The 20,927-nt window shown below is 41.6% G+C and overlaps 1 protein-coding gene across 5 annotated transcripts in view; it reads left to right on the plus strand.

The window, feature by feature from the left end:
- The window catches only part of STXBP5 (syntaxin binding protein 5), a 1,242,391-nt gene that overhangs the window by 506,287 nt on the left and 715,177 nt on the right, over positions 1-20,927 (plus strand). For all 5 annotated transcript variants that reach the window (XM_086927454.1, XM_086927457.1, XM_086927456.1 and 2 more), the window contains exon 6: positions 8,871-8,934. In XM_086927454.1, coding sequence (XP_086783580.1) covers positions 8,871-8,934 — 64 coding nt within the window. The remainder of the gene's footprint in view (positions 1-8,870; positions 8,935-20,927) is intronic.

A 20,927-nucleotide genomic window follows, 5' to 3' on the forward strand; every position in this document is an offset into this window, starting at 1 on the left:
AAAAAATTGTCCTCAAGTGGGTCGACACATGTCTGGAGTGCGGACCCCGACTACATTTCTTGGTATTTTTTTGCGGGGGAGGGGATGTGTGTTTTCCCCTGGGGGAAATTTCCCATCCCAAGAAAAAAATACACATTCTCTCCAAAAAATGAGCAGGGGTCTGCCGGTTTGTCAGAAACACCGACCCCCGACTGACAATTTCACTTACTTTTTTTAAATACCTTTTTTTTCTAACCTACCCTGGGGGCGCAATCCTGCCCCCAATTCAAATAAACATTTAAAAAAAAATGCCTCCCTCTAGGGGGATCGGCCTTTTCACCATAAGGGCCGACCCCTAAACACTGGTCACTGTTGGCCTAGTGAGTTTCCTGATTGTGGATCACAGTGCGATCGCGATCCATAGTCAGGAAATCGTTTCAGTGAGCCTCATAGGAAACAGCAGAATCTCCCCTTTCTGATGAGGCCTCACTGAAATCCAGAAATGCAAATATATTGGTGGATGGTAGGAGCGTTGCACACTACCAAAGTATCATCAATATCCATTCAAAACATTAGCAAAAAATGCATACAAGTCCAGTGCTCAGGAGGAGGGATAACCACCAATTCTTCCACAATAGAGAGGTAAAAAATGTGAATATATTCTACGAGCACTCATTAGCTCTTGAGATCATGGTATCAGTAGTTTTGTTCATAATTTTCATATCTTGGAAAGCACACTCTCCCTTGCAACCATGTGTTTTGTCTTTGCTGAAATATTGCGGCAGACTTCTTCTAGGCGTGTCCAATCATAATATAGCCAACACAATATCCTGACTGTTTCTTACACTGACCAGCAAATATGTGTACGGTTCGAATAAGTTCAATAAGGAAAATGTACAGCATGAGCACATATCAGTATAAATGTAACTTTTTACCTTCAGGAGAATGCTCCCGCCACGTTCTTGACTCAACTAAATATTGTCCTTCCTCTACTAATCCCACAATCTCAAGAGTTATTTACTGAGTGCTCAGAGAATATATTCAAATTTTGTACCCCCCTGAAACCTGGGGTGGCCTTTTTCATCATTTTTTCCCCACTGGAGTGAAAGAAAAGGAGCTTAGTAGCTCCTGGAATCCGCTCCAGTGTGGAATATGTGACATCAGTGAGTCTCGCAGCACTCTAACGTCACAGATGGGCGCAAGGGGTTGCGGGACTAACGCAGAAGCGATTCCGCATCTCACACACCTTTTGAATAACAAAGAAATGTTCCGGTGCAGGCAATGAAGGATCCTTTTCTGCCTTCCCCAGTGTTGGCCAGTGGCCAATAGTGGCACTGGGGAGAGTGTGCGGGTGTCAGCCATTGGCCGTCACCTGCACCCAAAGGTTTAAAAGTTGATCCGCGCAAATGTAAACAAATGATCAATATCAACAAAAGCAAATCGTTGTACCACGTAGACTGTAGTAAACCAATCTATTGCTATAACTGAAGCTTTTTGACTGATGTCCAAGAACTGTTTAACTATGCATGTGGAAGATAACAGTATATTAGGACAGATATCAGTTTGGCCAAAATCATACTTTCCAACTCTACAGATTTAGACAGTTGATTCTCTGCTGCCTTTTGCATCATATTTCCCCGGGTGTTATCAGGCCTCCTACTGGCCTGGAGTCACACAGCTGTTACCTTCTTTGAGCTAGCTGTAAACCCAGACAGTTGGCTTGAGCAGCCTGATCCTCATCGAAGATGTGTAATGTGATTTGCTGCATTGTAAATAAATAAATAAAATGTAAATGACAGCATTTGTAAAGCACACAGCTACATCTGGAGAGGTGTCCCGGCGCTGGGGGATCGGGAAGATAAAGCTAGCTATAGCCCAGAGTCACATCATGCTGAACTAACCTGCTGCCGGAGCCGGGGATCGAACCGTGAACCCTGTGGTCCGGGGTAAGTCACCCTGGCCGCTGCGCCACACCTCTTCCACTGTCATTCATGAGTCAAAGATTTAATATCACAACATCCTCTATCTGCTAATGAACAGTTCTAGAATTTTAATACATCCAGCCTATTTGTCATAGATTGCTAAAAAGTATGCAAAATTACAGATACAAAATTTAATTGGGAGTGGACCACGAGTCCAAGGAATATTGAAGCCCTCTCAGATCATATACAAGTTTAATTTCCTTATCTCAAAACATGTACCTAAATATACCCAGCTAATGACTAAATCACTTGTTCTATAAAGTTCTTTTCTAATCAACCTTCAACCAAAGATTGCTGGCGTACATTTTTGTGATTTTATTAAAAAATATTTGTTTCCACTTTGACAGAAGGTATTGTTGACCCAGATATGTTTGGCCTCAAATTATGCTATAGTCCTCTAATGGCAATGTACTGGGACTAGTAGAACCCAGCTTGAGTAGGTAAGTCCTTGCGTGTGATAACTCAGTTCCTAGATCTGCTATGTGCAAACTGTCCAATAAAAGGGCTAGAACACAGCCCTGCCTTAGGCTGCAGTTTGTATATATATTTTTTAGATTCATTATTGTTTTGACTCTTTCATTTTCACACTAGTATCTCTATATGGGCACTTTATTATTTACCCTTTCATTTCATTGGCTTGAGTAGCATGATTGTGCTCTCCCATGTACTCCATTCCAAAAGAAAACACATTCTGAAAGAAGGAGCTTAAGCCAGAGGAGATGCTTGAAAAAAACGGGAATATCACGTAACACACTCCTATTTAGAGCTTGCAAACTGACGGCGTGGAATTAATTTTAGCAGGCTTTTACCCTTATATTTGTATTGAAAATAAAGAATTAAAGAGGAAAGGATTCTGCAAAAGGGCAGGCGTCTCCATATTCTGCAAACTCATCCTCATCCAAGGCATACATTATATTGAAATAAAGTTCCTGTAACTATGAACTATGAATCTTTCATTAGCTTGATTTCTCCTTAGAGATTTCAGTGTTTCTATAGTGTAATATGTGCTAATGGTTTAATTGTTCTGGATGGGTGAATATAAGGATTCAGCATTAAAACTGAATGAAAACTAGAAAGTAAATCTCACTATTTCAATTCTAAAACGGGCAAATATTTCTTTCTTTGTCCATAACATCAACTATAAAATTTCAGGTAGCTTGTGATGTAGAGCTTTATCCCCTTTGTTAGGCCAGTGGATATATCCTTAGGGCATCAACGAACATTTCCTGGATGCACAGCAATCTGATATCCGATTTCGCCCACCTCTGTGGACACAGAACACCTCAAGTTCCCTCACAAAGGCACAGTACAGCGAGATCCTTCCGATATCACTCCCATGGTGAGATGCTCAGTCATTCTCTCGGGTAAATAATAGATCCAAAGGGCTTAAAAGTGCCTAGTCTGCCATTTTTTACATCCCTGCTTCCTAGTTGTTTACCTACTGGCTGTTGTGTTGACCAGGCATTACCTAAAGCTGGCAAACTTACTAAGGGTTGAACGTTCTCAGGATTCTTTAGCTGTGTATTTGTGGAAGAACAATTACTCCAATCGAATATTTTGAGCTTGAGGTGTGGAAGCAGTATTTGGGAGTGCAAAATAACATTGAACTTTCCCAGTGTTTATATTCTCCTCCGATTCCGAAATGACTGCACCTTATTCAGTTTCTTCAATATTTACTTTTTTGGAAAGAGTAAATTATTGGGAATGATAAACCTGTTGAATGAATATTGGGCAGTTTTTTTTTTCCAACCTTGGGTGCAGTCTGTTGAGTGCTCCTCCTCTCGAACCTGTCCACCTACATTTGAATTCACCCCAACTTGTGGATTTTCATAGATACAGATTAAAAAGAACAATAAGCTTTTCTTTAGCTGCTTGTTAATCCTTTAAAGCTTTAACAATAAATGTTATCAAAGTAAAGTACATTGCTGCTCTTAAGCCAATAAATTGTACATCAGTTTCCGTCAATTAGAAGTATATCAACATTAAATGTTACAGTTTTTAAATCACCTCAACTCCTGCTCTCTCCCTAGCAGACCTGTGGGTAATAAGAGGATTAGTCAAAGAAGAATGATGATATTAAGATTGCATTTCTCCAAGGTTTAAAACACCCTGTTCACCTTTTGTCATGTATAGCCTGCCTATTACTCTTTCACCCAGCTTATCCCGCTGGGCTTAGTTCCCTTCAATTTGAGATGGTAGCTAGAACATTTTCAAAGCTTTTAAGCGGGAAAGGCTCTTTAAAGATGGTATCTTCTCAGACAAATATCTTGCCAGAAAATCCCAAATTGCTTTAAGGTCTTTTGACAAAATGTTCCACAGGTTTGAATGCAATTGCGTGATGTCAGGTGGATCTTTCTTTTTCCGTGTTGCTGCAATCTCAGTTTTAGCTGCCCATCCGTAATTCTGTAGGAGTATTTTGTCACTTTTGGTCTGGTAACGAATATTCATAAGATAAATATTTTGAACCGTTTGGTAGAGTATAGTCCAGCGCAGATCCTAGCGTGGAAAGCACAGTCCAAAAAGTTTGAGTGTTAAATTAGTTCCACCAGATATTAGATAGGTCCCCTTTTCCCCCATGCAAACCAGAAAACTTTCAATAAAAAAGCCGGGAGGCAGCTTGATTTTAAAACTGTTGTTGGCATTACTTTGCTTTTTAAATCCACTTACCCCCACTTCTCACGTTCGCAAAACAGACTCAGCGCTGCCCTGTAACTAGGCGTGGAACACTTTCCAGCGCCTCGCTCAGCCTGCAGGCCACGCCCCCTTCTGAGGCCACGCCCACCGATCGTCACTACAAAGGAGACGCTGATTGCGAGCGCCCCCATTTGGTGTGACACACTCCTGAGGCGGAAAGCCGGGAGGCAGCTTGATTTTAAAACTGTTGTTGGCATTACTTTGCTTTTTAAATCCACTTACCCCTACTTCTCACGTTCGCAAAACGGACTCAGCGCTGCCCTGTAACTAGGCGTGGAGCGCTTTGAAACGCCTCGCTCAGCCCGCAGGCCACGCCCCCTTCTGAGGCCACACCCACCGATCGTCAGTCTATTCCTCTATAAATCATGTGCTTTCCTCGGAAGCGCAGCGGACGAGCACAGCGGGCGTGACGATTGCGTGCCGAAGGCGCGCCTAAGGAAAGCCCGTCTGCGCCCGTCCGCGACCGACTGGGACTAGGGGCACCTCATAATACCCAAACCTTCCATTATTCCAGGGACGACCTTCTGGAGTGCAATAAGAACAATGACCATTTACTTCTATCAAAGGATACACTTCACCAGCTCTGTAAGCATGGTATCCCGAGCCAAGGCTGTCACCTTACCACTCGTGCAGCAGGTTTGGCTTCGTCCAACCCACCCCCCAATTCGCTTGCTATTCTTTACCTCAACACCCGTTCCCTTGTCAAGCATCAGATGGACATCTTTCTGTTGCTTGACACGGAGAAACCTGACATCCTTTTGCTAGCAGAAACGTGGCTATCTCCCACCTCAGCACCTGATACCATAGCAGCTCTACCATCTGACTACTATATTATCCAGGCAGACCGTGCCAGCGTGAAAGGAGGAGGTGGAGTTGCGGCGATTATCCACTCTAGTCTAGATGTCACTACTCTTACCTGTCTGACACTAGCCAACACAGATAACCTTGTACTAAAAATTGCCACTCCTCACATGACTATAGCATGTGTCCTCTTATATAGACCACCCACCTCAATGCCATTGTTTCCTATGGCCTTTAGTGAGCAAGTTGCTAATCTAGCGTTGGATCACGCCAGGGTGATGTTAGTAGGTGACTGCAATTACTGGTATAAAGATCCATCAGAGGGCTCTCAATCGGCGGAATTGACTGACCTTCTGTCTAACCTCAACTTTAAGCAACTGGTGCTCTCTTCCACTCATGATAAAGGTCACATATTGGATCACGTATGGTCTAATACCACCTGCGTGACCTCTCCGCTAATCCTGCCTTGCCTATGGTCAGACCATTTTATCCTGAAAGTTAAGATCTGTATTCCTCATATCAGACCCACTGTGCCAACTGCCGGCAGATTAGCTAGGAATTGGAACGCCATGAATAAGACTGCTTTTTTTACAGTCATTAGCTAATGATGTCCCCCCTTTGGACAATGAGATAAACCTGTCAGTTTCCTCTCTAACCGACTGGCTACAAGCGGCCAGCAATCTCCATGCCCTGTACAAAAGAATTAAACTCGCACGGCGCACGGATGCCAATAGATGGTTTTCTGCCGACTTGAAAAGCAAGAAATCGGCTCTCCGTCATCTTGAGCGCATGTGGCGCCGTGACTATGACCCTGAGGAAAAAATTAAATACACTAGAGCAAGGAAGGAATATATGAATGCCATCTCTGCAGCTAAGGTGGAGTATTTCTCCTCTCGTATTTTAGACTCTTCAAACAAATCTAAAGAGATTTTCTCTGTTTTCAATGAACTGACCAATTTGGAGAATGTCCATCCTAAAGTAATCCCCACTCAGTGTTTGTGTGATTCACTCAATTCTTACTTTAGTGACAAAATCACCGACATCAAGGCTAGCATTCCTCAATCAAAGACCCCATTCACAACAGGCATGGCAATAAAGACTGGCTATGCCACCCTTACCAGCTTTCAACCCATAACCCATGGCCAGCTTCTGGAATTAATGACGAGAGTCAAATCTGGCTTCCCACTGGATACTTGTCCCCCTCGTATTCTGAAAGAATGTTTTTCCACTTATCCAGCCCCTGTTCTTGCCCTTCTAAATGATTCCCTGTTGTCAGGTATAGTCCCATCCGCCTTCAAAGAAGCCACAGTTATACCGCTATTAAAGAAACCCGGGGCGGATCCTGGTTGTAAGGCGAATTACAGGCCCATCTCCTTACTGCCTTACTTGGCAAAAATTCTAGAGGCACACGTTGCGAAAATTCTCTCAAATTTTTGGGAGGAGTCCTCCTGCTTTGACCCTCATCAGGCTGGATTTCGGCCTGCACATTCTATGGAGGCAGTGGTCACCGCAGTTTTGGACACACTCCGAGATTGTGCAGATAGAAGGTCTCCTCAGGCCCTGGTGATTTTGGACCTGTCGGCCGCGTTCGACACGGTCGACCATAACATCCTGGTCGACCGTGTCGGACAGACAGGCATACAGGGCGTGGCGGCCTGCTGGCTGAGGTCCTTCCTGGAGGAACGATCCCCAGATGATCTGCAGTTACTCTTCACCATTGATAATTCTGAAAAATCTATAAGTCATTTCCAGTCAACCACGAGGTTTATTAAATCCTGGATGGATCAAAATCAGTTAAAACTAAATCCAGGTAAAACCGAACTGGTACTGACTGGGGACAGTGCTAAGTATTGGGGTCCCCACTACTGGCCTTCAGATCTAGGTCAAGTTCCGCAACCATCACCTTCGGCTAAAACGCTCGGAGTCATTGTGGATAGTGATCTTTCACTAAAAGCACAAGTGAGACAAGTGGTCTCTAAATGCTTTTACCAGCTAAAAAAAATCAGGAAGGTCAGGCGACTATTAACACCAGAAGCTATTACTCAGGTTGTGATCACCACTGTTCTGTCTCATCTGGATTACGCAAACGCCATCTATCTGGGTCTCCCAAACTATTTACTCAAGCGTCTCCAGATGGTTCAGAACTATGCTGCTAGGTTGATCCTGAAGGAACCAAGATGGCAGGCGGCGACTCCTCTTCTTATTAAGCTTCATTGGCTTCCGGTCATGCAACGCTGTTCCTTCAAAGCAGGTTGTATGATCTTCAAGTCACTACACGGCAAAAGCCCTAAATTCATTAATCAACTGATCACCAGATACGTTCCCTCCCGTAACCTTCGGTCACTCCATCTTGGCCTTCTCCAGACCCCTTCTTTCAAACTCAAACGTTCTGGTGGACGAAGATTTGCAACATTAGCCCCTGCCTATGGAACACCTTTCCCCTGGAAATTCAGTCCTGCCAAGACCTCTTACCTTTCCGGAAAGCATTGAAGACCTGGCTTTTTAGACAAGCTTTTTAATCTACCTTTTCTACCTTTGATTGTGTTACTGTCAATTTAGCGCCAAGAAACTAATCAGTGTTAGTGCGCTCAATAAATGATTTAATAACATAACATAAAAACGTGCTACACCTTCAAATGGAAGAGGTTCTAAATATAGTATGTCAGTGCATTGCTACCTTTAGAAAAAGAAGCCCTTCTATCACTATTTGACTCTGTCTATCAGCAAGGACTCGTATTGAATCTGGAGAACGGTTTTCCGGACTACTTACTGTCTTGATGTAGTGTTCTCTAACAAAGTGTCCTTTAAGATGATTCCTGAATTGTGAGCAGGTAGGTTGGTTCTCATCTTTCTCCCTCTAATACCCTCATTCCCATTGATCGATTGGCATACGGCCATGATGCTGAGGCTGGCCATAAGATCATAAAAGTGTGTGCATCAAAAAAACTCAATCCAGAGCGCATTAGACATGGGAAGCTTTGCCTCATATTCAAGAGGGTAAGAATTTGACTTACCTGCTTCCTTTAAACATTAACAAAGACTGTAAAGGAGTAATATGGGGGCAACACAGTAGGTTAGGGTGATGCCTAAGACTTCAGATGGATGAAATGGCATTGTTTTTAGTAGGGAAGTATGTATATTTCTGGGAGTGGGGTGGCATGGTTTAAAAGAGCGATTGAATACATTTCTTTTTGTAGGTCATTAGTTTGAAATTAATCCGTACCTGATGTTTTCATTGCCACTTGAGCAAGGTCACATTGATCACTACCTAGCTTCAAGAGCTGTTTTGTTATTTTTGAAGTTTCCATTCTGTAGCATTTTGAATACAGTTGATAAGGTATGAAAGAAAGGTATAACTATGAAGGGCAAACCTATTTAAAGCTGAAAGAAAACTCATTGATTTTCAATTTTTAGGTCATCCAAATCTCATCCTGGACCTATTGTTCACATCAGCGACAACCCCATGGACGAAGGCAAGGTATGTTGATGTGGTGGTTGCAATATACATTTGCAGTGATTGATTTAAGTGAAGGGCTTGGGGTTTAATTGTCCTTCCCTGTTGACAAACACTGGAGAAGAAAAAAAAACATTTTATTTTTGCAGCTGTACAGACTTATTAATGGTTTAAATGAGTTAACTGAGTGATAAATAAAAGAAATATGCAATGGAACAATAAAGGATCAAGTTCCAGTCTAACAAATTGGCTGCTAAATCAGCACTAAATGGGTAGGTAGCTATGCAGAAGAATACAATTATTTTCCTGCACATCACAGGGCACTGGTATGATGTATCTGCCCGGTATCTTTCAGTATTGCCTTCACATGTGTCTGAATCCTAACTTTTTACTGTTTTTTTGAGAAACTGATTAATTTCCCATGTAAACTTCAGTGCATTACAAATTTTCAGTACATGAGAAATTACTTCAGTACATTACGAAATTGTATTTTTAAGTTTACTCCAAAAAGTTAACAATGAAGATTTATGACCATTATTATTCAGTTTCTATTTAAGGTAATATTACAAAAACTGCAAAAATATACCTGTTGAATTAGTCTTTGTATAGATCTTTCTCTCTCTCTCCCTCTATGTATATATTTCCATTGAAAAAACGCATGGAGTAAAGTGACATCATAGTTGGGTGATGAAATGAGATGAGGAATAATGTTTATAGCATGACAAAACACTGAAATGTGCCAGTTATAGTTTAGCAAACTTAATGTGACTTGCGCCCGTCATGCACTGCTTATGAACTCAGATATTACATAACTCATGACAAGTTAAATGACATCCTTGATGCCATCACCAGTGATATATACTGGACACAATATAAAGGGGTGTAGTTCTCAAAAGGCAGGGCTAACACAGGGTGTCACCACATTCATAAAACCAGAAACATATAAGAGATCAATGCATTACAATTACAACAGTTTGGGATAGTGCCACCTTACAGTTACATTGATTAGAACAGGAACTAACTCACAGTTTACCTGCAATAATCAATAAATCATTCCCATTGCCTTCAATAAAACACACAAAACATAATTGGCAATGTTGTTGTCAATAAAGCCTTTTAAATGTAAATAAAATATAAACATATACCTTCCTTAACGTCTGGTGAAATTACCAGGGAAATTGGCTTTGTGACTTAACACAAGCCAGTCCAACTTAATTAGGCATATTTTCCACCTTCCTAATTCTCTAGGCTAATCTCGCATTAGACTTGAATTTAATCTACAGCAGCCATCCCTAAAGCTGAGACAACCTGGTCCACTTTATCAACAAATCTAGCAAACTTTGAGCTCCAGTCAGTTTGTTTTAACACTGCAAAGGACACATTACATGTGAAAGTCCTGTGGACCTTACCATAGTCAGCTGAGCACTTCAAGGCTTTGGTCAAAAAGCAACTGAAAATCAGATTTGGAACCTTTTAACCTAAAATAAATTCAGCCTATAAGGCCAAAACCTTTTTAGAAAGCTCTCCTCCAAGCTTTCCCCTGGCCCAGATGTCTAAGGCTGTTTGACATCCCTTTTGTTATTTTAACAGTGTTGTCGACAATGATGTAATTTCATATGTTGCAGTGATGTTATCAGTGATGTCATAGAACATGTCATGAGTGATGTAATATTGGAAGTTTTTAGCAGTGTGTGGTGAGGGCTCAAGTTATAGTTACTTGTAAACAAAGTGTATTGGCATTTGCATGACAGCACACACCAATATACAGACCATTAGCAAGTATAGCAATCACAGTCAACACCTCCATTTGGCACCAACATAGGCAGCATTGTTTCACTGAAAGGTGAAGCGATCCAAGGAGGATCTCCAGGTCATCCTGCGGATTTTCCAAATCTCTATCATCTGTGTCATAATAAGCATCATTTCCCCAATTACCCTCCTCCTCCCTGAAGACTGACCCTCCCCATCACCCCCCACCCAGCCTACTCGGTATGGCGTCTCACAACGACATAAGCAAAGTCAAGCCAGAAACATGCTTTCAGAAAAGTGGCAGAACAATCTCAGGAGGGGGCAAGCATATGGCTACTAGGGCATGCTGTCATGCAGCGTCTGCGCTCACCAACCCTTTTGCCCCCCATGCTATCCCACGCTAGTCATGCTAATTTAGTACCCCATGTCCAGGGTTTCCCAAGGCTGAGTTGTCATCGGAGACAAAATCCTCAGTTCTCAACTCTTTCACCAAGCTCTTCCATGCTCTTGCAGATTCTGTAGAGTCCATGCCACTCTTCACATCTCTTAGGAGGGTAACATGTTCATAAGCTGCCCACCAGAGCATCTCCCTCCTCAACCCATCCATTGTGGGGCCCTACACCCACTTCCAATAGAGCGTAATTTGCCAGGATAAACACTAAATCCCAACATTTTTATGTGATTTTGTGTTTAACAGGGCATCAGCAACAGCCCAACAGGCACAATGCTGCCGATGCAACTATGGTGGGACCCATAATAGCATTGAGCCGTAAAAGAGTCTCACCCCAGTAAGTTGTGATCCCGGTACAGCCCCATAACATATGCAAGAATTCTGCCCCCTTGACGATATGTCGAACAAGCAGTATTGGCATGCAGGAAAAGCCCATTCTGCCAGGCTTCATGTACGTTCTATGCAACAAATGAAAATTAATCAGTTTAAACTGTTCATTTCTGGACACTTTTGGCATCCGTCCCGTGATTTTCCTACATTCCTTCCCAGCAGGGTGTGTCCCCAGACCTGCCTCCTATTTATCCTTCAGCTCTGCCAATGTCACATCAATGTCTTTCCGAAGGGCCCGATAGAGGCCTCAAACAACCTGAACTTCCCAGGCAGAGGCTCAGAGAAAGTAACAACTGTCATGCGTCTGATGTTCCCCCCTCCCTCTGCCAGTTCCAGAGAAGCGCCGACATCACCGCACCATATACTAAGGAGTGATCCGCTGGCAGGTTACAGCTCACCTGCTGGGCCTCAAACGCACCAGTTATAGCTACTTTAGATAACTACAAATGATGAATTACAGTGGATTTGTTCATTTAAAACTGTATGTTTTAAGTGACATTTTCACCTAACTATAATGTCCCTTTGACGTTTTTAACATAAAGTAAGATGTCCATCGCAATGCGCAGTGATGTATTGGGCTCTAGTCCCCTGTGCAGACACTCACCCCGACACGTACGGCATTCACATGCCTCTTCTAGGGGCACCACCAAGATAAACAAAATTGACTAAAAAAACTTCATAGGACATTATGGGGCACTCCTTGCCAGAGCAGTGAATAATAAATGAGCGGCTCCTCCTGCGTGCCCCACTCGCCAGTAATAATGATACTGAGCCCAGGAGATTGGTCCACAGGGCCTCCAGAGGCTTGGGGAGGGGGACCACCCTCCACCCAGAACAAATATTGCACCGTTCCTCCGAGCCCGGCGTCTTATTGTTAAAAAGGGCGTGAGCCTGGCATTTATTTTTTTTTAATCAGATCGGTAGCACTTTTTGCGCCCCAGAACCAGCGGGTTAAAAATGTGAGTAGAAAAGTGTGTGTCTATCAATCAATCTATCAATCTATCTATCTATCCATCTATGTCACCACTGGGTAGAGATAATAATAACTTCGTTTTCATAGAATTATTTTTTTTGGGGTTGTTAATATCTCTGGCACCATTTGTCAGATCTTCACAAAACGGTTCATAATTAAAAGTTCATACACCTCAACTCCTTCCTAGAAAGTTTCAGGGTGATATGTCAAGCGGGGGACTGAAAATAAAAAGACGGGAACCCAAAATGCTGCTCCCATGCAATGTCTATAGGGAGTTTTTGACATTGCTAAACAGAATTGCACCAAATATGGAACCAAGCTATGTCTTTACCCAGCTTTTTGTGATTTAGTGTAAATCTGTTCAGTAGTTTTAAAGAAATTAAGCCTCCTAATGTACAGATATATTGACAGTTGATCCCACAGGCAGACATGTGCAAATAATAAAATATCCACTTGTCCATGGGACAGGTTACTTCATAAATCTTCTTGTCCTGTAACAAAATAAACTTGTTCGTTTGGTGCCAAATAGTTTAACTACCAATTATGGCAGCAATCTCATTATATTAGAGCTCTAATAATAGCCTCTCTGAATTAATTTGTCAGAGCTCATACCATAGTAGAATTTTAATGCTAGCAATTCCCTAATTTTGCCACCTTTTTAGAGATCTGCATACTGGGGCTGTAGTTATCGGTAAGCAATAGTTCCCCACAGGTGGGATTCCCTTTTGAGTCAGTGTGCAAACCTACGAACTTGCATGTTTTATTGGTTTTCTTCAGCTCTTCTCTAAATTTTCCGAAATTGAAAATGGTTGGAAATGTATCTAGATAAGCTCATGAGTAAAACTTCTTCCTGGGTTGTGGGAAAACAGTGGTTGGTGGGAATGTGAACTTGTTAAAGCTCAACAGATTCTCGTATGAGCAAAATTACACATGCGTATTTGCTTGTGCTAAAATGCAGTTCACAATTATTTTCTTGCCGAACGTTTTGAAAGCCGTAGATCTGCACTAATGCAAGGACATATACCATGGGTGCACTTTTGTGACTTTCTTTGAGAATTTGGACCCTATTTTGGTCTGGCTTTAACCAAGACCTATTTTCATTAAAATTCTATGTATCTCTCTTTATCTATAGGCTAAGTAGTTGTTTCCAGTGTCAGGAACTACTGTGGTAATGTGTGGTTTTGAGAACAAAAATATTTTTGGTTTGCCAGTGTTTGTTATAATGACGGACCTGGCAGGTCACACAACAAAGTTTTACAGAAAAAATGCAGAAATAAGACCGGCATTGACAAAACCAAAAGGCTGACCACCAGTGTCCTATCCATTGGCTTTGCCAATGCTTGTTTATTTCATGTTTCCTTTACTTTTGTTGAAACTGGTTACACTGATTTTCCATCATAAATATTTTTGGGAGATTCTAGCACACACCAACACATTTTACTAAATGATGCTTCAAAGAAATGGTACCCAAGATTTCACAGTAGTTTAGGGAAACACGTTTTTACCAGTTGCATTGTTTTTAGGAACATTTTGTTTTAAGCCAAATAATAAACCAATCTTGCTTTCAGGCTTTTGCATATATTTGCATCTAGTCAGAGAGCATTATTGGAGCATTATATGTAGCCTCATATTGGTAAACTTTGCAAATGTGTGTACACATTTGTATACTGGAACCACTATCAGTAGTGCAGTCTGAACTTATATTTCCTTAGTGTGCTCACCCTAGTAATAAAGGCTTTTTATTTATGAACCATAAATACAAGTTTGAACAGCATTAACATATGGGCACAAATATTTCACTGCAGGAATTGACCTATGATTCATAATGTGGTACTGTAATTTGGCTGACAAAAGGTTTGAGATGCCAGGGGTTGGGCCTACTTGTCCCAAGGACCAAATGAACATGAAAACTTGTTGTCCTTGACCCCAAACAATATGTCCTGGATGTCTGGCTATAGAAATTCCATACTTCTGCGGCAGGGCTCCGATGGGAGTCCCACAGGACCATGAATTCAATAAATAATGTACTTACGCTGGCGAGAGGGCTTTTTTCCGGCCTTGCACTGTTTGTCTGGACGCAGCTGTTTCAGAACTATCGAGACTACCATTACAGGACAGGTGTCTTAGTCCCCGTATCTTGAAAATAAAAATAAAAAAGTTATAGAAGGGGGCAGGGCAGGGGTACCCAGCCTTCCTCAGCCATAGACCATATTGTCAATTTTGTTTTTTTGGTTGCCACAGTCCCACTGGAGTCTAGGGAGACTCGGTGAGACTCACCCACCCAAAACAAAAAAAATAATAAAGCATAGCCTTAAGGCTGTGCTTAGCTTTAACTGTAGAGTGCACTCCTAATACATTATGAAGATCCATTAGGTGGGAAATTCCCTACTACGCTCAGTCTGTGCTCATTGTGCAGACAGCACATAGAATCCACTCCTCCCGAGACCCAGGCCCCATCAGGTGGTCAAGCCCCCACCATAAACAGCCAGCTCTTAGTGTGCAGACTGTGCATAGAGCCCACTCCCGTGAGAGACCCAAGCCCTATTAGGTGGGCAAGCCCCTACTATGCACAGCGTGCACTCCCTGTGCTGCTCTTAATGCAGAGTCCACCCTCTCCAGACACTCCAGTTCAATTTGGTGAAAGAGCCACTACTATGCATGGTATTTGCTGTCTGTACAGCTCATCACAGATAATTAGGTATGTAAGTAATAGTTTACTTTGCAATAAAAAAAAACTAGAAACTAGAAATTTACTGAATATAGCAAAAGTTAAAGTGGGTTATAGTTAGATGAACATGCCAGTTAAAAATATAATTTTAACCTACAAAAAACACAGAATTTCACCAGCTGCAGTTTTCTGAGCCAACTATAACTTGTGTTGCCACCATGCAATGCTTATGACCTCAAATATTACATCACATAGGACATATTCAAAGACATCACTGATGACATCAACTACCAAACTGGACATCCTTTAAAAAATTGATCTAAGTAGTAAGTGGCATAGAATCCTTTAAGGCATAAATCAAGTAAATATATATGTTTATGTAAAAATATTAGACTGTAGTTCACTCCCTTCTTAAACCCAAGGCACACAAGGTGGCCAACCCATGCTATGCAAATAATTTGCAGTGTACAAATATCCCCAGAGAGTCTACTACCTCCAGACACCGAAGTCCCTTTAGGTACCCAAGGTTCTACTACACATAACCTTCCCCCTCTTCAAAGCTCTTCAAGGAGAGGTCACTCTCTTCAGGCAACCAACCCCTACCTATGCACAGACTTTGTCCCGTTTTGAGTTGTCATCAGTGATGTCACTGACCATGACATGAGTGATGTAAAATGGGAGGTCATAAGCAGTGCATTGCGGGGGCGTAAGCTATAGTTACTAGAACTGCTGAGTTTCACTAGTTTTGTATGAGTGAAATGTGAGTCTAACTATAACACCCCTGTAACCTTTGGTTTTATCAGTGAATTTCTAAGGTTTTTTTATATTTTGTGTCCTAACTTTAATATGTAACCTTTCAGAGTGTGTTTGTGAGTGCTTCTACATGTTGCTGAGTGTTTCAGTGAGTGGGTGTGTGAGTGTCTGTATGGAGGAGTGAGTGACTGTGAGTATCTGTGTGGGAGAGTGAGTGGTGGTCAGTCGCTGTATGGTTGAGTGGGTGGCTGTATGAGTGAGTGTGTGGATCTGTGAGTGTATGAGAGGGGCTGAATGGATATAAGAGTGAGTGTTTGACTGGCTTGGTTTGTGTGTTAGTAGCTGTATGCGTGACTGGGCAGAACAGAACCTCGCATGACACTTTATCTATCAAGAGTCCACAGTTTTGCACACAATGTCTACCCAACTAGAGTACTTTGTATTGGCTAATTTGTAACTTCTACCTTGTTGGGCAAACATGTAGTGTGCGTAATCTATACTACAGCTGTGTAATGGATCACAAGGAAATGTCTTCAGTGACATTGTGTACATGTCATTTTAGAAATGTAATAGGTCCTGGAAGTCTTGCTCCACAAATCTTTGATAACATGAATCCTTCCTAGAGAAGAGGACAAGACTGCACCGAGAGGAACCTGCACCAAAGAAGGGTACCTCCTCTTAAGTTTATGACGTGCTTCTTTGTTTGGTGGAGATGTCTTCATATTCCCAACATCCAAAATGTGTCTCCAAAATCATTGGGAAACCCGTTTGGTGGCCTTTTGGTAAGCTGTCCATCAATGTGTGAGAGGGTGGGAATACCTTTGCATACTACTATGGAAAACGAAACAAGGCCAAATGGACAGAGCTTGCAGATGATTTGGGGTATTTTCATACTCTGGGTAATTAAAAGAGAGAACCATTGACTGTGCTGTCACCAGGACGCATCAAAAAAGAAACCACACATAACATTCAGTACAGATCAGATTGTGCTCAAATAGATAAGCGATGCATTCAAATTTATTAAGGATTTCAGTTTGTTTTTCAACATGGAATATGAGAGGAAGCTGATTTGCCCAAGAAGTTACAATTATTTGTGCTTTACAGAAGTGGAGCTTCAGCTGGGGCACCTGCTTTGTTTATATTGGTAAGTGCTCCACTTTGAGGTTTAATTTGTGTGAAATGAGCATGAGGGCCATAATTGAATCTAATGTTTTGCAAAATGAGTGCACAGTTTTCCTGTGAATTGGTACCCACATGGTACCCACATGGAGGAGCACTTTCTACTACTTAATTAAAGTACTACCTCGTTGGGTAAATGTCTGCTCCATATTCTACGCAGCAGGTGCATAAAGGACTATGAGGCAGAGCCTCCATTGACATTGTGTACATATAATTTCAACAGTGTGATTGTTATACTCTTTCTTTGAAAGAGCAGATGTGCCCAGATGTTTTATTTTTTGTATTTTTCTAAATATTCACAAATCTGTTGCGAAAAGCCGCAATATGTTCTTTCTGGTACCGCAAAATTTAAAATAACATATATAGGCATTAGGAAATTATTGATTAAGGTCAGTGCATTATTAATAGGACATAAATATTTACACTATAATAACAAAATTTATTTTATAAGATTACATTACATTTTGTGAAATTGCGATTACGTCCGCTTTCGCAAATCTCATGTGACTACGGAGTAAAGGGATTTAATTGGATAAAACACTTTATCATTCTAGAAAGGAAGTCCCAACCCAGATTTCTCGAATGAATGAGTGGCTGCATGGGTGTGAATTGTGTGAGTGGCTGTATTGGTGCGAGCAGTTTTATGAATAGCTGTATGGGTGGGTGAGTGATTGGTTGTTTAAGTGGCTGTATAGGTGAGTGGGTACATGAGTAGCTGTATGGTGAGTGAGTGGGTGTGTGAGTAGTTATATGGGTGAGTGGGTGTGTGAGTGGCTATATAGGTGCATGAGTGGGTGCATGAGGGGCTGTATGGGGATTATGTGTGAGTGGCTGTGTTGATGAATGAATGGTTGTGCGAGTACCTGTATGGATGGGTGAGTGAGTGGTTGTATATGTGAGTAAGTGTGTGAGTAGCTGTATGGCTAACTGAATTTGTGTATGAGTGAATGGGCGTGTGAATGACTATGGATCGGTGAGTGGGTATTTGATCGCTCCACCTCAAGTAGGTGGTTGTGTGAGTGGCTGTGTGGGTGAGTGAGTGGCTGTGCGAGTGGCTGTATGGGTGAGTGAGTGGCTGTGTGGGTGAGTGAGTGGCTGTGTGGGTCTGAGTGGGTATATGAGTGGCTGTGGGTCTGAGTGGGTGTGCGAGTGGCTGTGTGGGTCTGAGTGTGTGTGCGAGTGGCTGTGTGGGTGAGAGAGTTGTGTTTAAGTGGTTATATGGGTGAATGAGTGGTTGCATGAGTGACTATGGGTAAGTAAATGGGTGTATGAGTAGCTCTATGGGTGATTGGGTGTGTGAGTATGGGTATGGGTGAGTAAGTGGGTGCATGAGTAGCTGATAGTGAGAAAGTGAGTGGGTGTGTGAGTGTCTGTATGGGTGAGTGAGTGTCTGTATGGGTGAGGGAGTAGGTTTGTGAGTGGTTGTATGGGTGAGTGAGTGGCTGAATGGGTGAGTGAGTGGCTGAATGGGTGAGTGACTATTTGTGTGAGTGGCTGTATGGGTGGGTAGGTGTGTTTGAGTGAGTGGTTGTGTGAGTGGCTGTGAGGGTGAGTGAGTGTGTGAGTAGCTATATGGTTGAGTGAGTGCATGTGAGTAGCTATATAGATGAGTGGGTTTATAAGTGGTTGTATGGGTGTGTGAGTAGGTATGTAAGTCTGTATGGGTAAATGAGTGGTTGTGTGAGTAAAGTATACATGAGGCAGTCGGTGTGCGAGTAGAGGTATATGCGAGTGACTGTATGGGTGTGTGAGTGGTTGTGTCAGTGGCTGTGTGGGTAAATGAGTTGGTATATGAGTAGCTGTATGGGTGGTTGCGTGCATGTGTCAGTAGATGTATGAGTGAGTGGTGTGTGAGAGGCTATATGTTGGTGTATGGGTGAATGGGTGTGTGAGTGGCAATAAAGGTAAGTGAGTGTGTGATTAGCAGTATGGGTGAGTGAGTAGGTGTATGAGTGGCTGTATGGGTGAGTGAATGTGTATGAGCGAATATGGGTGAGCAAGTAGGTGTGTGTAGATGCATAGGTGAGTTAGTGGATTTGTTGGTGGCTATACGACTGAATGAGTGCATGTGTTAGTAGCTTTATAGGTGAGTGAGTGACTTTATGGGTGAGTGAGTGGGTGCGTGCGTGCTTGCATATACTGGTGTATGACTGGATGCATCAGTGGCAATATCACGTTCTATCTCAGTGTGTAGCTTGACAATGTAACTTTGTTAAACAACACAGAAAGAAGTACTTAATGAAATTACATCACACATAGATGGTGCCATTCATCTGTATGAAAAGAAAAAGAATGTGTTAGTATTACATTTTACAGAAGTATACAAAAACCTTTAATTTCTGCAATGCATAAGTTCATATTGTAAACAAAACGATAGACATTTCTTATGCTGTAATAGTATTTCACATTACGTTAAAACATTTAATTTTCCCAGTTTTACTGTTCTCAGCTTTCATACTTGTACACCAAAAACGATATACTGTATAAAGATTCAACCTTGAACAGTGGGAAAAAAAATCATATAAATTGTAGAAAAGAACCATAACTGCACGGTATGTCACAATCAATAAATGACCCTGTTCTCATTGCACTAACTACAATTATTGAATCAATTATTTTACCTATAGCTACTGAACTAATCTAAACAAACATATCTTAAAAATAACTTTTATTATTAGAAGGGGTACAATACTGCTAATAGATATAAAGGACACTTGAATCATGGAGACCCTTTTGTTGATATCACTCTTAGTTTTAGACCGAATTAGGTCATAAACAGTGACGATCCACATAGAACGAATACTGAATACCATTTTTTTAACAATAATTGTCCTTAGAAATTAGGTTGAAGAAACAAAAGATTAGAATTTGTTGGCTTAAAGGCAGTTTTTGTTTGAATTTAAGGTTTCTGTCAATACATTCCCGCCATCCGGTTTGACTCTTTAAATGGACAGTGTAGTGTCCAGCTGTTACACTAAGTCCATGGTTAAATATGATAGCCCTAGTAGAATAAGTTATTCCAAAAATTGATATTTGTCCAACTTTGAAGATTGCAATTTATGTTTCCAATTTACTTTCATCTGCTCTGCATCATAGCAGCAGTAATAAAAGGTATTTCCACATCTTTGTACATGTAATGTGGACATACCATCTGATCGACAATTTGGACATGTATTGTTTTGGTTAGATTCCTTGATCAATCGGTCAAAAGACACAGTTTGGGACTACAGTAATGTTAAGTAAAGAAACCGCTCTGAATCGATTTGAATAGTTGACGTGAAAGAGCAATCTTCACACTCATGGTTCCATGAGTAACACAATCCAAATAAGTGATCAATACTTATTTCTTCTTCTAAACCTCCAAGGATGACCATTATAAACTCCTATGCATCTTGTTAAGTGTCCAGAGTAAATTCTACTGATCACCTACATATATCTACTAGATTTTGAATGCTTGAAGCACAATGTATTAATTACAGTCCTATCACTATGTAAGAATTGCTGCAAACCACACAATACAGAACATAATCTCATCGATGGTTTCTGTTCAATTGCATTTACAAGATGTGGTACCTGAAAGAGTACATTAAGAACAACATTTGCTTAGCAGCTGACACCAGAAGTGGTTGACAACTGGCAACCTAGATTATCTCCCTCATTCTCCACTTTTTTCTCTTAACAGATTCCGTGTTCTCCTTCGCTTCAGCAACATCCGTACAATCCTTTATAAGCTTTTGCTTTGGACAGATCATTTGTTTTACAAACATGGGATACTGTCCTAAATGAGGAGCATTTACACTTCTTAACCGATTGTACTTGTTGACCCAATTTGCATCAGCACTTAATTTGCTGTC

This window comes from Lissotriton vulgaris, chromosome 6 (assembly GCF_964263255.1).
Source record: "Lissotriton vulgaris chromosome 6, aLisVul1.2, whole genome shotgun sequence".
Classification (NCBI taxonomy): domain Eukaryota; kingdom Metazoa; phylum Chordata; class Amphibia; order Caudata; family Salamandridae; genus Lissotriton; species Lissotriton vulgaris.